We start from the raw sequence: 14,670 nt of genomic DNA on the forward strand, positions 1-14,670 counted from the left end.
TCAGACAAAAACAGTCTGCTTTATTATTTTCATAAAGCATAAAACACTTTCTCAGGCAAAATTTACAAACAAAAACAAACAATTGTTAATACTGAGATGTACAATCTTTTGAAATATGCATTGACTGCAAACAAGAGGATAGACTCCAAACACCTCCCTTAATGTTGCAGGGTTGCAGATGACTGAGGAGCAAACATACGGACACACATTTCCCTCTGACGATCCATGTACTCTTTGTAATAACTGCAAGAAAGGAATAGGTGCAATTTTCAGGTTTGACCCCTCAATCTATCCTCCTGCCCATTGCCATATTCCTGCAATACTGTCACCAGATGGAATCCCGTGCATCGGAAAAACAAGAAATCGAAACAATTAATCGTTAACAGCAATTCTAATGGGATATTCCTCTGATTCATAATATAAACTTGTGCATTAACTGACAGCTGGGTGTAACCATTAGGTAGAGGAAGGGGGTGCACTGAACAGCACGACATTGACATCAGTGCCAACCATTCCAGTCTGAGTATGTAAACACCCCTTTCAGTCCTGAAGGGGTAAATAACTATGTGCTCCTGTTGTCAGTCTATTTTGGCCTCAAGGACGCGGTCCCATTTTTCAAATCTGCCCCGGATCACTATAAAGGGTTATAGCTCTGGAACGCTTCAACAAATACAAGGGATTTTAAAAATGTTCTCTTGTGACACATAGTATTTCAAATTAGTCTGAAATTTTAAATGATATCTTTTGTGGTTAGTTATGGGAAAATACGGAAATTTGGCAAAAATTTTAAAACATTCTCCAAAGTTCTAAATTCTCTGCTTTTGAAGCAGATAGTCAACCCCCTCCCCCCCCCCCCATGTATGAAAAAGCACCTTTAAGAAGTTTGTTAACCCTTTACGTGTTTTATAGGGGTTAAAACAAAATGGAGGTGTGGTCTACAAATTGTAATATTTTTGGACAATACAATCATTTTGACCAGAAAATGAAACATTGAAATGGATTGAATGACAAATGGCTCGACAAAGTTTGATACCCAATTTCTCCAGAGTTTGTAGTGGTGGTAAACTACTGTATGGGCACACGGCCGGGCATAGAATGGAGGCGCCATCCAGGACAGATTTGCATTGTCAAATTGTACAGGCTACTTTTCTCTTTTTTATGTGGACATATAGGGGGTTATTTTCTTTGCCACATGAGATACCCCAAAATATATGCCAGAAAAGTGTATTTATAGCTAATTGTTAAGATTTTATTAACTCTTTGTTAAGAGTTCTTCTTTTCAGTGGTCTTATTTTTGACAGCTTAAAGGAAACCTTCCACCACGGATCTACCCATTAAGGTAGATCCAGTGGTAGGTGCATCTAATGTATGTAAGGATAGCCCATTTTAAGGCTAATCCTTTACTCCACTCTATCTTTTTTAATCTTTTATCAGGGCAAAAGGCAAATTTTCTAGAGAGGCTACTGGGGCCCGGAGTAGCTGGAGCTGAGGCTACACGGAGAATGTGCAGAAAGAACTCCGGTTTCGCAGACCAGTGTGCACAGCTCCTCTTAGCTGCGCACTGAAGATGTCTGGGTAGGAGGATCAAAGAGGATACTGGGGCGTGGCGTAGCCGTGCTGTGTAGCCTCAGCTCCGGCAACTCCACGCCACAAATTTGCATATTACCCTGTTTAAAGATTTAAAAAGATAGAGGGGAGTAAAGGATTAGCCCTAAAAAGGGCTATCCTTACATACGCTAGATGCACCTACCACCGAATCTACCTTAATAGGTAGATCCGTAGTGGTAGGTTTCCTTTAACATCACTTTTAGAGCATTTTATGGGCGTTTAAGAAAAAAATTTTTGCCCTGAACAGTTGGAGGTTTTTTTCACGGCGTTCAGCGTGCGGGTCCAATAAGGATTCTGTTTCATTGTACAGATTGTTACAGATGCTGCAATACCAAATATGTGGGCGTGTTTTTTGTGTATTTGTGCTTTTCATACTTGAATAAGGGTTTGTACGTGAATGTGCCATTTTATTTTTTTTCTTTAAACAAACTTGGACTTAAACCAGCGATCAGAGCATCGCTGGTTTAAATCCAAGACACTGCATTCCAGGCATGCACACACATTCACATACAGTTTACATTCTGACCTGGAAGAGGTTTGACTGCTGCAGGCATCTGGCAACTCCAGGGCACTTGGCAGAGCTCTGGGGTGCCCTGAAGAGGATTGGATCACCCAGTAAGCAGCATGGGGGGGATCCACTCCATAGGGGGAAGACCTTACACGCCGCAGTCATGCTTCACCACGGTGTGTAAGGGGTTAACACTCTGGTGCCAGAAGCTGGACGCAATAGCACGCCCCGATGTTGGAAGTATCTTCCAACAAGGACATACTACTACGTCCATGTGTGGGAAGGGGTTTTTAATTTATTACATTTCTATTAGGAATAAACTGCTTTCAGACAGCATCAGGACCGCTAGTTTACTGACTGAGGTAGAGACACATTGAATAACTAGGCATATAAACCCTGTTTCACTGATATGAGGTAAGTGTGATTTCTATTCATCAATAAATGGCAGATTTCCCTGATTTTGTAAGCTAATCCTTATTAAGACTAAAATGTTTGCAATCAAATTCTGCATCTTCTAATAATGGAAAGTAATACAGTACCGTGACAACCTCTTCAGTTCACCGTTAATTTCCAGATTGAACGGCTCCAACTTTTGAGCCCTCAGGAGGAAAGTGCGCGCCTTCACATACTCTCTCAACTCAAGACAAGCCTAAGACAAGATGAAAATTCTCAGATGTCACCGCAACTTAACATCTGATTCTATCAAAGCTTACAGACAGTATAAAGAAACTAAGAGCTGAATTGCAGTAGGAAATATTCCTATTTGAAATGGTCACTTTTAAACAAATTTTGCCTATATCAACAGAACACAAGGATATAAGGGATTTATGTCTCATGTTACATCAGAGAATAATGCATCTATTTCATGAGACGTTCTTCCTGATCCACTTATCTCCTCTTTTTCCGATACCAATATAGTTCTCCCAAGATGAACTGCACCTTACTGAAGTAAACATTTAAGTGAAGCTCAAATGACTCATCATTGTCACTTCAGATTCTTCTATTTTATACCCTACCTAAAGGTGACCGTTTCAAAATCTGGTTGAAGGTTCCATTTACTCGAAATCGAACTTTCAGTAAGTTGCACCACTTCAATTCAAGGTTAAAGGGGTATTCCCATTTCAGCAAATTAATGTCATTGTTTGTATTATAAAAAGTTAAACAGAAAGTGTATTGAGAATTTCTAGATCTCTGCTTGCTTTCCTTGTATAGGAAGCTTCTATGTTTACTACCATGGGACGGAAATCTGACCATGATCACACAGGTTTACAGATTTCTAGAGTTCTGCTTGCTTTCCTTCTATAGGAAGCTTCTATGTTTACTACCATGGGACGGAAATCTGACCATGGTCACACAGGAGCACGGCTCGTTATGTTACAGAGAGTAATCAGATCTGTGTGTTATAACGAGCCGTGCACCTGTGTGACCATGGTCAGATTTCCATCCACTGGAAGTAAACATAGAAGCTTTCTATAGAGGGACAGCAAGCAGAGATCTACAAAACCGTGAGGAATGGATACAGAAATTATATTGGAAAATTGTACATCTTTTTATAATACAAACACTACCATTGATTTGCTGAAATGGGAATTCTTTTAACGTTCTATTTGTAAGAACTTAAAATAACTATTAAGATAAAGTGCAGCTGATGTTCTCACTACAAATACATACCTGCCCACAGCGAAACAAGGCCTTTACATTTTTATTGTCTATTTCTAAAGCCTTCTCTCCCCATTGCAGGGTTTTAGAAGGGCGCTCCAGCCTTAGAAATGTAATTGCTAGATTCAAGTTGACAGGCAGACGAGCGGCGTCAAGCCGTGCCTTCTCTTCCTCTGAAGCCCCTTTACGTGACAGACAGGAAAAAGCCTGTTTACAAAGAACAACAAATATTAATGTAACCACAGATATTAATATGAAAACTGTATAAAGCATATTGTGGGAGATTTACCAGAATTGTAGTATAATGATCCAAAAACATGATTTACTGAACTCCCTTTAGTAGCCAGGTCCTCCGGACCGCCAGTGACATTGCCTGGCAGTCCCCAAGTCTTGTGGGCACAAGCTGAGACTTTCCTTGCACAGCTGGCATGATAGGAGTGTGCGGCTGTGCAAGGAAAGTCTCATTTTGTGCATGCAAGACTGACAGACTGCTGGGTGATGTCACCGGCAGTCTGAAGGATACCGGGGTGAGACCCAGCTACATAGGGGGCATGAACATATTATAAGCCCTGGGAGCCAGGAGGTGCTCACGTGACGTAAGCCTGAGTAATTCCAGCTCATTAGCATACTGAACATAAGTCTACATTTCTACTCAGGACAGCAATAAAAAGCGTTTTATAAAACTGAGAAGAAGTCAGACACTTGAGTTACAGGAGTCTACCCTAAGTATATCCGATGGTAGATATATTTTAAGAATTCTACTTAAAGCGCAACGTACCCGTTTATATCGATCTTTGGCATCATAAAACCTGTTCCGTTTAAAGAAGTAGTTTCCAAACTGCCTCTCAGTAGATGCAATTTTTAGGACCTTTTCAGGAGGTAAAGTTTCCTGTAGGTGCTGCGACAGAAGAAGTGCACGCAGATAAGACTAATGAAAATATAATATAATAAAAGTGATGATATACAACACTTACAGGAGGCAAGTCACAAAATGCATCAGATTCAGCACTATCCAGGAAGTCCAGCATCTCGATTTCAAAAAGAACTGTGGCATCAGCAGGAATAACAGGAGGACATCCCATTTTTCCATATGCATAGTCCGGTGAATAAAGGAAACGAGACAGTTCTCCACGCTGCATTGTCAGCAAACTGACCTCCATACCCAAAAGAGTGATATCTGTTAAAAAAACAATATATACACAAAGAATCTGACACTAAAGTCAACAAGGAAATAGCAAGTTTAATGGAAATCTACCACTGGGGTAGACAAGATTTCAACCCGAGACACATACTTGCGGGCCTGCTGTCCGGGACTTTGCTAAAATCCCTTTGTTACACAGAAAAATTGAGCTTTAAAATATGGCAATTAGCACTTGTCGCTCTTTCAGCTACTAATTATGCACGCCTAACATAGACAACCCCCTGCCAGAGATCCAGCGATTCGCACATTGTAATGAATGAGGAGGAAAATCCCCATATACTGCTATACTGTAGTATGGCAGTATATAATAGGATCAATCAGACAACCTAGGGTTAAAGTACCCTAGGGAGTCTGAAAAATAGTAAAAAAATATATATATATTAAAAAAAACCTAAACATTTAAATCCCCCCTTTTCCCTAGAAGTCATATAAATAAACAGTAAAAATCATAAAACACATTAGGTATTGCTGCGTCCAAAAATACCCAATCTATCAAAATATAAATAGTCTTTTCGTGAAGTATATTCCACTTAGGATAGCGAATATACTTCACAAAAAGACTATCGCTCTACATAAGATTTACGGGACCTACGGGACTAAACCTCATCAACGGAAGGAACTGAACTTCCCATACAGGAGGGGTGCCGCATACAGGTTAGTGCATTGTGCACACTGATGTTTAAATCATTGTAGGACCATTAGTGGTATAGCGTTTTTTCGAACCTTATAGTCTAAATTTTATAGCCAGCGCAGGTATCTTTGTTCTTACAGAAGTAGTTTATTTGTAGCAGTGGAGAGGCACACTGTCCTTACCAGCGAACGTTTCCTTCTCTTTTTTGCATATTTAAAGCAATCTGTCAAACCTATCCACAGCCTTGCGCCAGTGTATATTGAATATACCCAAAATATTATAACAGTTTTTCAATGACTTTTACCCCGTAACGGAAAATAGCACCCAAAGTCTAAAATGGCACTTTTTTGCCATCTTGAAAAATATAAAATTCAATAAAAAGTTATCAAAAAGTCGTGCAGTCCTTAAAATAGAAGCAATGAAAATGTTATCAAAAGTCACAAAAAAAATGACACCACCCACAGCTCCGTACACCGAAAGTATGAAAAAGTTGTGCCAGAAGATGGCAAAGTCAAATTTTATTTTTATAAATTTATAAAAAGATTATAAAACCTATACAGATTTGTACCGATCCAAAGAATAAAGCAAACATATCATTTGGGGCTTACAGTAAAAAATTTAAAATCCAAGCCCACGAGAAAACTGCGCTTTTTTTCACCAATTTCACTGCATTTGCAATTTTTCCTCACTGCCCAGTACATGACATGGAATACTCAATACCATCACTATGAAGAGCAATTTATTACGCAAAAAAAAACACCACACAGCTCTGTATATGGAAAAAGTGCCCGGTCATTAAGGGGTTAATCTCCCCCCCAACTTTCAATATGCTGTGAAATGGTGAAAAAGTAGCGATCACATTTTTTTTTTTACAGTTTTTCCAGCTCCCAGAACCCTAAGGTGTCTGATCACTTATCCAATATATTGCAATACTAATGTATTGCAGTATATTGTAAAATGACTCAAACGGTCTAAAAGTGCTTTCAAAGATCCTGCTACGACAGCCAAGGAGCCCTCCGTAAGGGTCTTGGCTGTCATAGAAACCAGCCTGTGCCCTCTGATAACATCACTTGCGGCACTGGGTTAACGGGTTAACACCAGCGAGTCAGCACCGAGCAGGTGTCAGCTGCATAATGCAGCTAACACCCACCATGTATGGCGCAGCCTCTGCCTGTGAGATACAGATACGTCAAGTCGCCTTTATAACACCTTAGTGACATGACTAGTCAGCAACGTATAGAATATATATGTGATATCAGGTTTGTTTTAAACCATAGTATATAGCATGGTATACAGTGGTCTCACCTTCGCCAAGCCTCATCAGTCGGGGGTTTCGATGAAAACAATTTGTTTCAAATGGCCGGTCAGAATGTTCCAAATATCCAGAAAATTTTACTGCAGAGGAAATCATGAACACAACTTTACTTTACACCATTCCGGAATACAGTAATTGAAAAAAAGAGGTGTACTGTTAATTGGTTATTGGATGCCAAAGTACTTTCAGGGTTTTCAAACCCAAACACAATTTTAGTCTTTCTACAGGATATATCACCACAGATGTAAGATCTGAGGGCATGTGACAATGACACAATCGGTTACACACTAAGGACCAGGAATCAGACCAACATCCATAGTGTAGTGGCAGTTCAGGGTGACTCCAATTCTCAGACAGGGATATATGCTACTTGCTGAACGGATTGTGGGGTGCCTGATTTTGCATTCCCCATTGGTGTTATAGTGATGACTTATGTCATTGACACATGTCATTTGGGGGGGCACCGAAAAGGCGAGTTTTCACTTCATTTTCTTTTTTACTCAAGTATAAGCCAAGTTTGGGTTTTTCAGCACTTTTTGTGCTGAAGAACTCGGCTTTTATATTCAAGTATATACGGCAAATGTGTTCAATATCCATTGAACTATTAAAAAGTATAATAATTTGCCTTATTATGCAACTCAAGATCTGATAGGTTAAAGATTATGGGGCAGATTTATCAAGCAGTCTGAAAGTCAGAATATTTCCAATTGCCCATGGCAACCAATCACAGCTCCCCTTTAAAATATTCATGAGCACTGGTGAAATGAAAGCTGAGCTGTGATTGGTTGCCATGGGCAACTGGAGATATTCTGACTTTCAGACTGCTTGATAAATCTGCCCCTATATTTTCCTTAAAGGGGTATTCTCGTCTGGGCATTCAAATTCAATTTAATTAATCTGCCATATATGTACATTTTTACAATTACATGTTATTAAAAAAAATGTACTTGTGTGAAGATAACTTCTCATAAATGTAGTCATTTGGTCCCTTAGAAACAAGACAGTGTCCTTGGATACGACCACCTCTGGTGGAGGGATTGCAAATAAAAACAAAAGGTTTTTGAATATAAAATGTTCGGGAGTTACTGCAGGTCCCAAAGCCGTCCCGTGGTAATGATCGCTGTATCCAGATGGTCAGGCAGGGATCAATAGCGCATGTCTGGCCACCACTGCCAAAGTGCAGGTGGTCGTAACCGAGGAAGCGGATCTCGTTTCTAAGGGACAACATGGCTACATTTATGAGATATTGGAGCACACTTACTAAGGGTCTGTCGGTTTTCCGAATATTTCCAATTTGCCCTGAATTGCACAGGGTTTTTTGGCGCACATGATCAGATTGTGGCGCATCGGCGCCGGCATTCATGCGACACAAATCGGGGGCCGTGGCCGCTGGACAACCCGACTGATTCGGACAAACCACAGAATTTAACTTTCAAAATTGTGTTGCAAGATCAGCCCTTACATACACCGGGAAGAAGATGGTGAACTCCGGCAGACTTGAGCAGGGAAGCGACACCTGCAGGAAATTAGACGCACGATCTTAGTGAATCGCGGCAGCTCCGAATCCTCGTTGGACATTCCGGATCAGCGGCGTCAACAGGACTGGTAAGTAAATGTGCCCCATTATCTTCACAGAAGAACATTTTTTTAATAATATCCAATTGAATAAATGTTTACATATGGCAAATGAATTAAATTAAATTTAAATGCCCAGATGGGAATACCCCTTTAACTTGAATCCCACATTTTACTAGCTTTTATGTACTTACTAATTACTGTGGCATCGGAAGGAACCTTTTCTCCACTTCCCTCTCGGATCATCTCTTTCAGAACTCCTCTATCCCCTGATATATCCTGCATGCTCAGTGCCAGCTTCTCAAATACAGACTAGAAAAACAACACACAAAGCGACTTCAGTGGCGTTTAGGGTACCATTACATTATTTCACCAATACAACAGGGCTTCAAAAAGTCCATAGAGGGGTTTTCCATGATTTTCATTTTGGGGGAATTGTATGTTACTGTATTTTTGTTTTGAAAATCTTAATAAAAATGATCTGATTTATAAAAAAAAAAAAAAAAAAAAAAAAGGCTCAGCCTCCTGCTGTAGGTCTGGGGACATCATCAAGTTGCTCTCCCTCCATTCATCTTCCTATGCTGCCTGTGATGGGAGGATCCCCCAGATTGGTGGCAGCTCCCTTACTAATAATAAAGCTCTTTACTGACCAACCATTGGCTGCGAGTAAAGCAATGTCACTGGATGTACCAGGAACCTGCACTTCTGTTCTGCATTCGGGAAGCTATTAAAAGCAGGGACAAATCTAACGGAGTTAGAGGCATGAGAAGTTTTTCAAAGCGTAAAACTGCCTGTAAAAGCGTCTATATCACTTGCACAGGGATTAATGCGGCCTCTGTCTGTAGGACAACCGTGCCGAATGGTAGTCATGTTTTCAGTACAGTGCGGTTGTCCAGTGGTTTAGCAGCAGTTCCTTGCAATGTATATCACTATGATGCTAGGAGTCCAGTCCCCAGTGTTCATTCCTTGAAATCCAGCACCACACAGTCTGAAATTAATGGACTGCGCAAGTTTTAACCCTAAAGATAAACGCACAAGAACGTAACCTATTCTGATTAGTGCTGAGTGGTTGCCCCAGGGTTTTGCAAAAACAAATTACTTTAATTAGTGAAACAATACCTGAAATCGGGGGGAAAAAAACTAGTACAAAACTGTATGCACCATTTTCTTGAGGATCTTGTAGCAGGCACAGTTACTTGTACAGGAATGAGCCAACAATTATCTGACAAAGGACAATATTTGCTTCAGTCCGGCATCTGTTTTTATGGATCCTCATAAGCCATAATCTATGAGTGATCCGTGAAATTTGGTTCTGACCAGGACCTGTTCTATCCTTTAACAGTCTCGCCGTGCGGTCCGATAAAACGACAGCTGTGGGTTCAGATCCTTTACAGACTACTAAATTTAGTGCAGCCGCATGTGGTCCGTAAAATCTGCCCATTATGTCACCATTGTCACAATTTAGTAGTATATCTGGAAATAACCCCCAAGGAAGCCAAGGTTGTATACAAATATTAATATATACTTTTCTGGAGCCCACCCCTGCTATGTATACAATAAAGGAAATACAATGTAGTTTCCCATAATAACCAGATTGCCCCCAACTACAACCACCTCCAGGCTGTTTATTGTAATTAGTACGGACATGACGCCCTGCACATGCGCAATGCCGTGCACTACAGTGACCGTACAGGACTAATATTCCGCTGGCGGGAGAGGCGACACCCACGCGCAGTGCCCTCACCAATCCATGGCTGACTCGGCCCCGCGGGACTCCATTATGTCTCGCGCTGCCATTGCGGTCAGTCCCTGCTGTCTCCATTGCAGCGATTCCCGCCACCGCGTGACCTCCTCCACGCGGTCCAGCGCCCTCTAGTGAGCGGGTATGTGCCATCAGCCAATCAACGTTCACCTCTGGGCGAAAGAGCTGCCGCACACCCAATCAGGACGCTCCTCTCCCTTCATATGTCTCCCAATAGAATATGAAGCTTTCAATCATTTCCCAGTATATTTAACAGAATTACGAAATATATATATTATTATAGAATATATATGGATAGATATATGCTGCATACACTGAGATATACACATGAAATAGTATAGAAGTGCAGTAAAGTAAAGTAAATAGAAGTGGTGTTAGACCAGTGCTCCACAATCCATCACATGCATCTTATCTTCATGCAGTTTAGTGGAGAAGCCTCATAAATGTACCAATCCTACATAAAATCGTTTTATTGGATGTCATTTGAATAAAATCCTTGCATGGTAGGTGGAAATCACATACCGATCAGATTATAATACCCCCCTACTGGCTCCCATGTTATATTATAACCCCACAAAGTGTAATGCCATCTTCCCATGACACCCCTAACCCATATTACCCCCTTTTCAGTAGCCTCCTCTGTACAATACCCTCTTTTCTATAGCAGTCCCACTCAATTCCCTCCTTAGGCTACTTTCACACGAACGTGTGCTATGTCCTGTCCGGGACCTGCGTGTAGAACACGTTCGGCTGGAGAGACGCTGCTCACTCCTCCCCTCTCTATAGCGAGGCATGGCGCCCATCCGTAAACACGGGAAAAGGTTGAGCATGCTGTTTTTCCTTTGGGCGGTATGGTATGGTGGCACACGTGTGTAGTCACCGTACTGCAGCCAGGTGCTGTATTCTTTTATGGGAATCAATATCTGTCCCCAAACTGTGCAGCCAGAAATCGGTCCTTCACACGTTCATATTAAAGGAACCTAACTGTAATTCCCTGTCCACTTAAAATCCCCTATTACTGCACCCCCACTTAAAGTATCCCACCGTTGAAAATACCCTCTTTTTGCCCGCCGCCCAATTTTTGGCTGCAAAGGGAGTATATAACATAGTAACCTTTGCCTGTTCTCCCAGAGCACTGCCAGGGCTGTGTGTGGCTCTGAAGATGGCAGACGTAATGTGATGATGTGATGACATGAGTGCAGGCTTCTGAGCCGCACATAGAGAAGATTCTTGCTCCAGCGGGGAAAGCGAATTATATGTTTTGGTGTTTTTTTCAAAAGGTTCTTTGGCCATGAGCTGAGACCAGGTGTGCCATGGTCTTTTCTTGAGCCGTGGTCCAGCAGTTGGCGGACGCTGGTCTAAAAATTCCAACATAGTAGGGTTCTGATGATAATAATATTTAGAATATTATTGATGACATTTTTGAAAAATGCATGTACTGTACCTTGTGTAAATTACATTCCAAGATATTGGGGTTCATTTACATTTACTAAGGTTTGCGGATCGCACTTTTGTCGAATTGTTTGTCTTTTCTGGGATTTGCACGGCTTGGACAGGTATTTAACAGGTGTCTGCGCTGGGATTGTGTCGCACGCAATCATTTTTGGGCGCAGCTGTGCTGGCTTCCATGAGACACACATCAGGGGGCGTGCCGTCGTACGATTCGATTGATTCCGACTGAGAGCAGGATTTAACTTTCAAATTGTGTCGCAATCCAATGCACTTACATGCACCACTTAAAAGAAGGTAAACCCCGTCGTACCTGAGCGGGGAAGCGACACATGCAGGATATCAGGATAAAGTCGGACAATGCACTTTCGGTGCCCCAAGTATATGTGCCTCATTGTATGCAATAAATGGCCAGCCCTAGATATAGGCTGGGTTCATCTTATTCTTTATATTGTGGCCAGGTAAGGATTTGGGGCATAATGTAGGTTCTCTTGAGAATCGGTAGGAATTTTCATGGCAGACTGTGTTAATGCTGTCCTCAATTGTAAAACAGAAACTCATCCCGATAGTGAGGTTACTTTTGGACTTACTTAGGGTTAATATTGGTTGGTGTTATACAAACGTATTGTTCCTCATAGTACCTTCCCACCACTAGCAGCTTACGAAACAACTGCACCCACCTCACATGACTATAGATAAGGAGAGACTGGAGTCGTAACACACAGGTACAGTACATTTCCAAGGACCGCGCTGGCTGCCTGCTGACCACACAGCAGGTAAGTTCTTTAGACTAGGGATAAATCATCTATCCTATTTTTTATCACATATGTGACTAATTTTAATACAAAGATGTTCTACATTCTACATGGTCAAATATTTGGGAAATTGTATCCACTGTAGAAAAATGTATTTAGTGTTTTACACCTTAAAGCAGCACATACACTTAAAGGGATTGTACCATGTTTACATGTTATCCCCTATGCACAATATAGGGGATAACATTCTGATCAGTGAGGGACTGACTGCCATTGTCATACGTTGATGAAGCAACAGATTGAGCATGAGTCAGGTCATTCTACTCATCAGTAAAACGCTTGGCTATCTCTGGCGCCCCCAATCACTTTCTGTGTGAGTGCCAGGGATGCCTGAGTGCTGTGCTCAGTTATCTCCTACTCCCAAACAAAGTTGAATGAATCCACCTCTTCACCCATTAATAAAAATGGAACCCCATTCTCCAGATTGCTACCGATACGGTCCCATGATTATGGGGGTCCCAGCAGTCAATGTCTCACCTTGTCATTCCTTATCCATACTTGTTATAACCCCTTTAATATAGATTGTTGCCAAATTCTTAGTGTGGGTACAGATGATTTGGCTGGCTCTGCTTACCCTGTACACAAACATGCTCGGGTCATGGTTGTGGTTCTTCGTGCAGAAGGAGAGATACAGTACAAGCAGTTAAAGCTGAAGTTTGGCTGTTTTCTTCCTGACCATGGGTACAGAGTGATATTAAAACTAAGCTCCATTGTTTTTGGATTAGGTTTAGTAGCACATAGAATCACAATCCTTATGTGATTTGTAAGATTAGACTCTCATCTTAAAGTATGGCTCTTGGGTTCTAAAGAGTGACACATCTCAGGCAAAAAGAAAGTCTTTAAAGCTAATTTGCATATGAATTTTCAGGTGATTTTTTATTTTATTTTAAATGGGCAAGCGTTAACATGCAAAAGGACATTTCAAACCCTACCTAAGAGTGCTCCCAGTCCATAAAAGAGATGCCCTGGAGTTGGAGATGATACACAAGAATGAAAAGGGGTATGGAGGGTCTCAGTTATAGATTTAGGATAGATTTAGATAATTTATTTTATTTAATCTAGAGAAGAGCTGATTAAGACGGACATGAATAATTTATATAAATATATACATTTTCTACACAAACAGTATACAGGTTAAGGATACTTTATCACGAACGGGTGCTACGTCTGGGCCAGGGGCGCTGCTCACCCCTCCCCTCTCCAAAGCGAGGCATGGCACCTGGCCGTAAACACAGGAAAAGATAGAGCATGCTGGAAGCCATAGGCTTCGGTGAAGATCCATATCCAGCCGCAAACTGCATGGCCACATATTGGAACTTCATATTCATTTGAAAGGAGCCTAAATCAAGGGGGTATTGTTTCTATCTGGAGAAATAAAGTTTTAATCTCCAGAGACAACAAGACCTCTTTACTGTAACAACTGTTAATCTGTGCAATAGCTGAGCTCAGAAGCAGGTCACAGCAGAGAGTGTGGAGAGCTTCAAAAGCTTCTAAATGCCTTTTTACATCAAAATAACATTTATGGTTATATTATAATATATAATTGTGGTCCCCTGAATCCCTTCCTTCAGTCCCTTTCCTAGCCTTCCCTGTTTGAAATTGAAGGGGAAATTTCTTTTTTTAACCTTATTAACTATGTAAGTATATTTGTTGGATTGCATGTTATTGAATAGGAGAAGATTAACAGCTTGGGAAATCTTTGTTACCGGTATATATTGACTATTATCCCCTCCCATTGGACTCTTTACCTTTAATAACGTGTGGCGTATCTATACGTCACACGTCGGCTGTGTGTGATTGGAGAGAGCTCACGGGCTGAACATTCTGCATACACAGTGAGTGTTTGCTGCATATTGCAGCAAACACCCACTGGTAACACCCAATTGTGGGTATTAACCCTGTGATTGCTGCTGGCAATAGCATCTGATTGTTTGTTACAATGTGCCAAAATAGCGCCCAAAGTCCAAAATGACACTTTTTCGATATTTTGCAACTTCAATAAACAATTCAATAAAAAGTGATCAAAAGGCAGTGCATCAAAATGGTTGCACTGAAAACGACATCGCATCTCGTATAATGACGCCTCACACAGCTCCACACACCGAAGTATGAAAAAGTTATTAGCGCCAGAAGATGGCAAAATGAAG

The 14,670-nt window shown here is 41.2% G+C and overlaps 2 protein-coding genes across 5 annotated transcripts in view; one reads left to right on the forward strand and one right to left on the reverse strand.

Annotated features, from left to right (window-relative positions):
* FKBP6 (FKBP prolyl isomerase family member 6 (inactive)) lies at positions 1-10,385 on the reverse strand. 3 transcript variants are annotated; one of them, XM_072138080.1, is made up of 8 exons: positions 10,189-10,385; positions 8,692-8,809; positions 6,913-7,002; positions 4,750-4,952; positions 4,554-4,673; positions 3,788-3,982; positions 2,656-2,765; positions 1-243 (listed from the first exon to the last, which is right to left on the reverse strand). In XM_072138080.1, exons 2-8 carry the CDS (start codon positions 8,780-8,782, stop codon positions 159-161), a joined length of 894 nt encoding a protein of 297 aa, XP_071994181.1. In that variant the 5' UTR covers positions 8,783-8,809; positions 10,189-10,385; the 3' UTR covers positions 1-158. The 3 variants fall into 3 exon arrangements, with proteins under 3 accessions (XP_071994181.1, XP_071994180.1, XP_071994182.1); XM_072138079.1 differs by having other exon boundaries at positions 10,242-10,384; XM_072138081.1 differs by lacking the exon at positions 10,189-10,385 and adding an exon at positions 9,617-9,769.
* The window catches only part of TRIM50 (tripartite motif containing 50), a 19,934-nt gene continuing 15,486 nt past the window's right edge, over positions 10,223-14,670 (forward strand). The window contains exon 1 of one of the 2 annotated variants that reach the window (XM_072138078.1): positions 10,223-10,380. The gene's annotated coding sequence lies outside the window, so the exon portion shown is untranslated. Of the gene's footprint in view, positions 10,381-12,380; positions 12,485-14,670 lie in introns of those variants that run through there. The other variant, XM_072138077.1, reaches the window with a different exon arrangement.

Source organism: Engystomops pustulosus, chromosome 2, assembly GCF_040894005.1.
Source record: "Engystomops pustulosus chromosome 2, aEngPut4.maternal, whole genome shotgun sequence".
Taxonomy (NCBI): Eukaryota; Metazoa; Chordata; class Amphibia; order Anura; family Leptodactylidae; genus Engystomops; species Engystomops pustulosus.

Bases quoted from the DNA above. Each gene is read 5' to 3' on its own strand.
- FKBP6 (XM_072138079.1), bottom strand. From the start codon at position 10,319: ATGGAGACAGCAGGGACTGACCGCAATGGCAGCGCGAGACATAATGGA. The intron at 7,003-8,691 runs GTAAGTACATAA...TTTCCTCTGCAG, and splicing joins TTCCGATGCCACAGTAATTA to TAAAATTTTCTGGATATTTG. The intron at 244-2,655 runs GTACTGTATTAC...CCTTTCTTGCAG, and splicing joins GAACTGAAGAGGTTGTCACG to TTATTACAAAGAGTACATGG.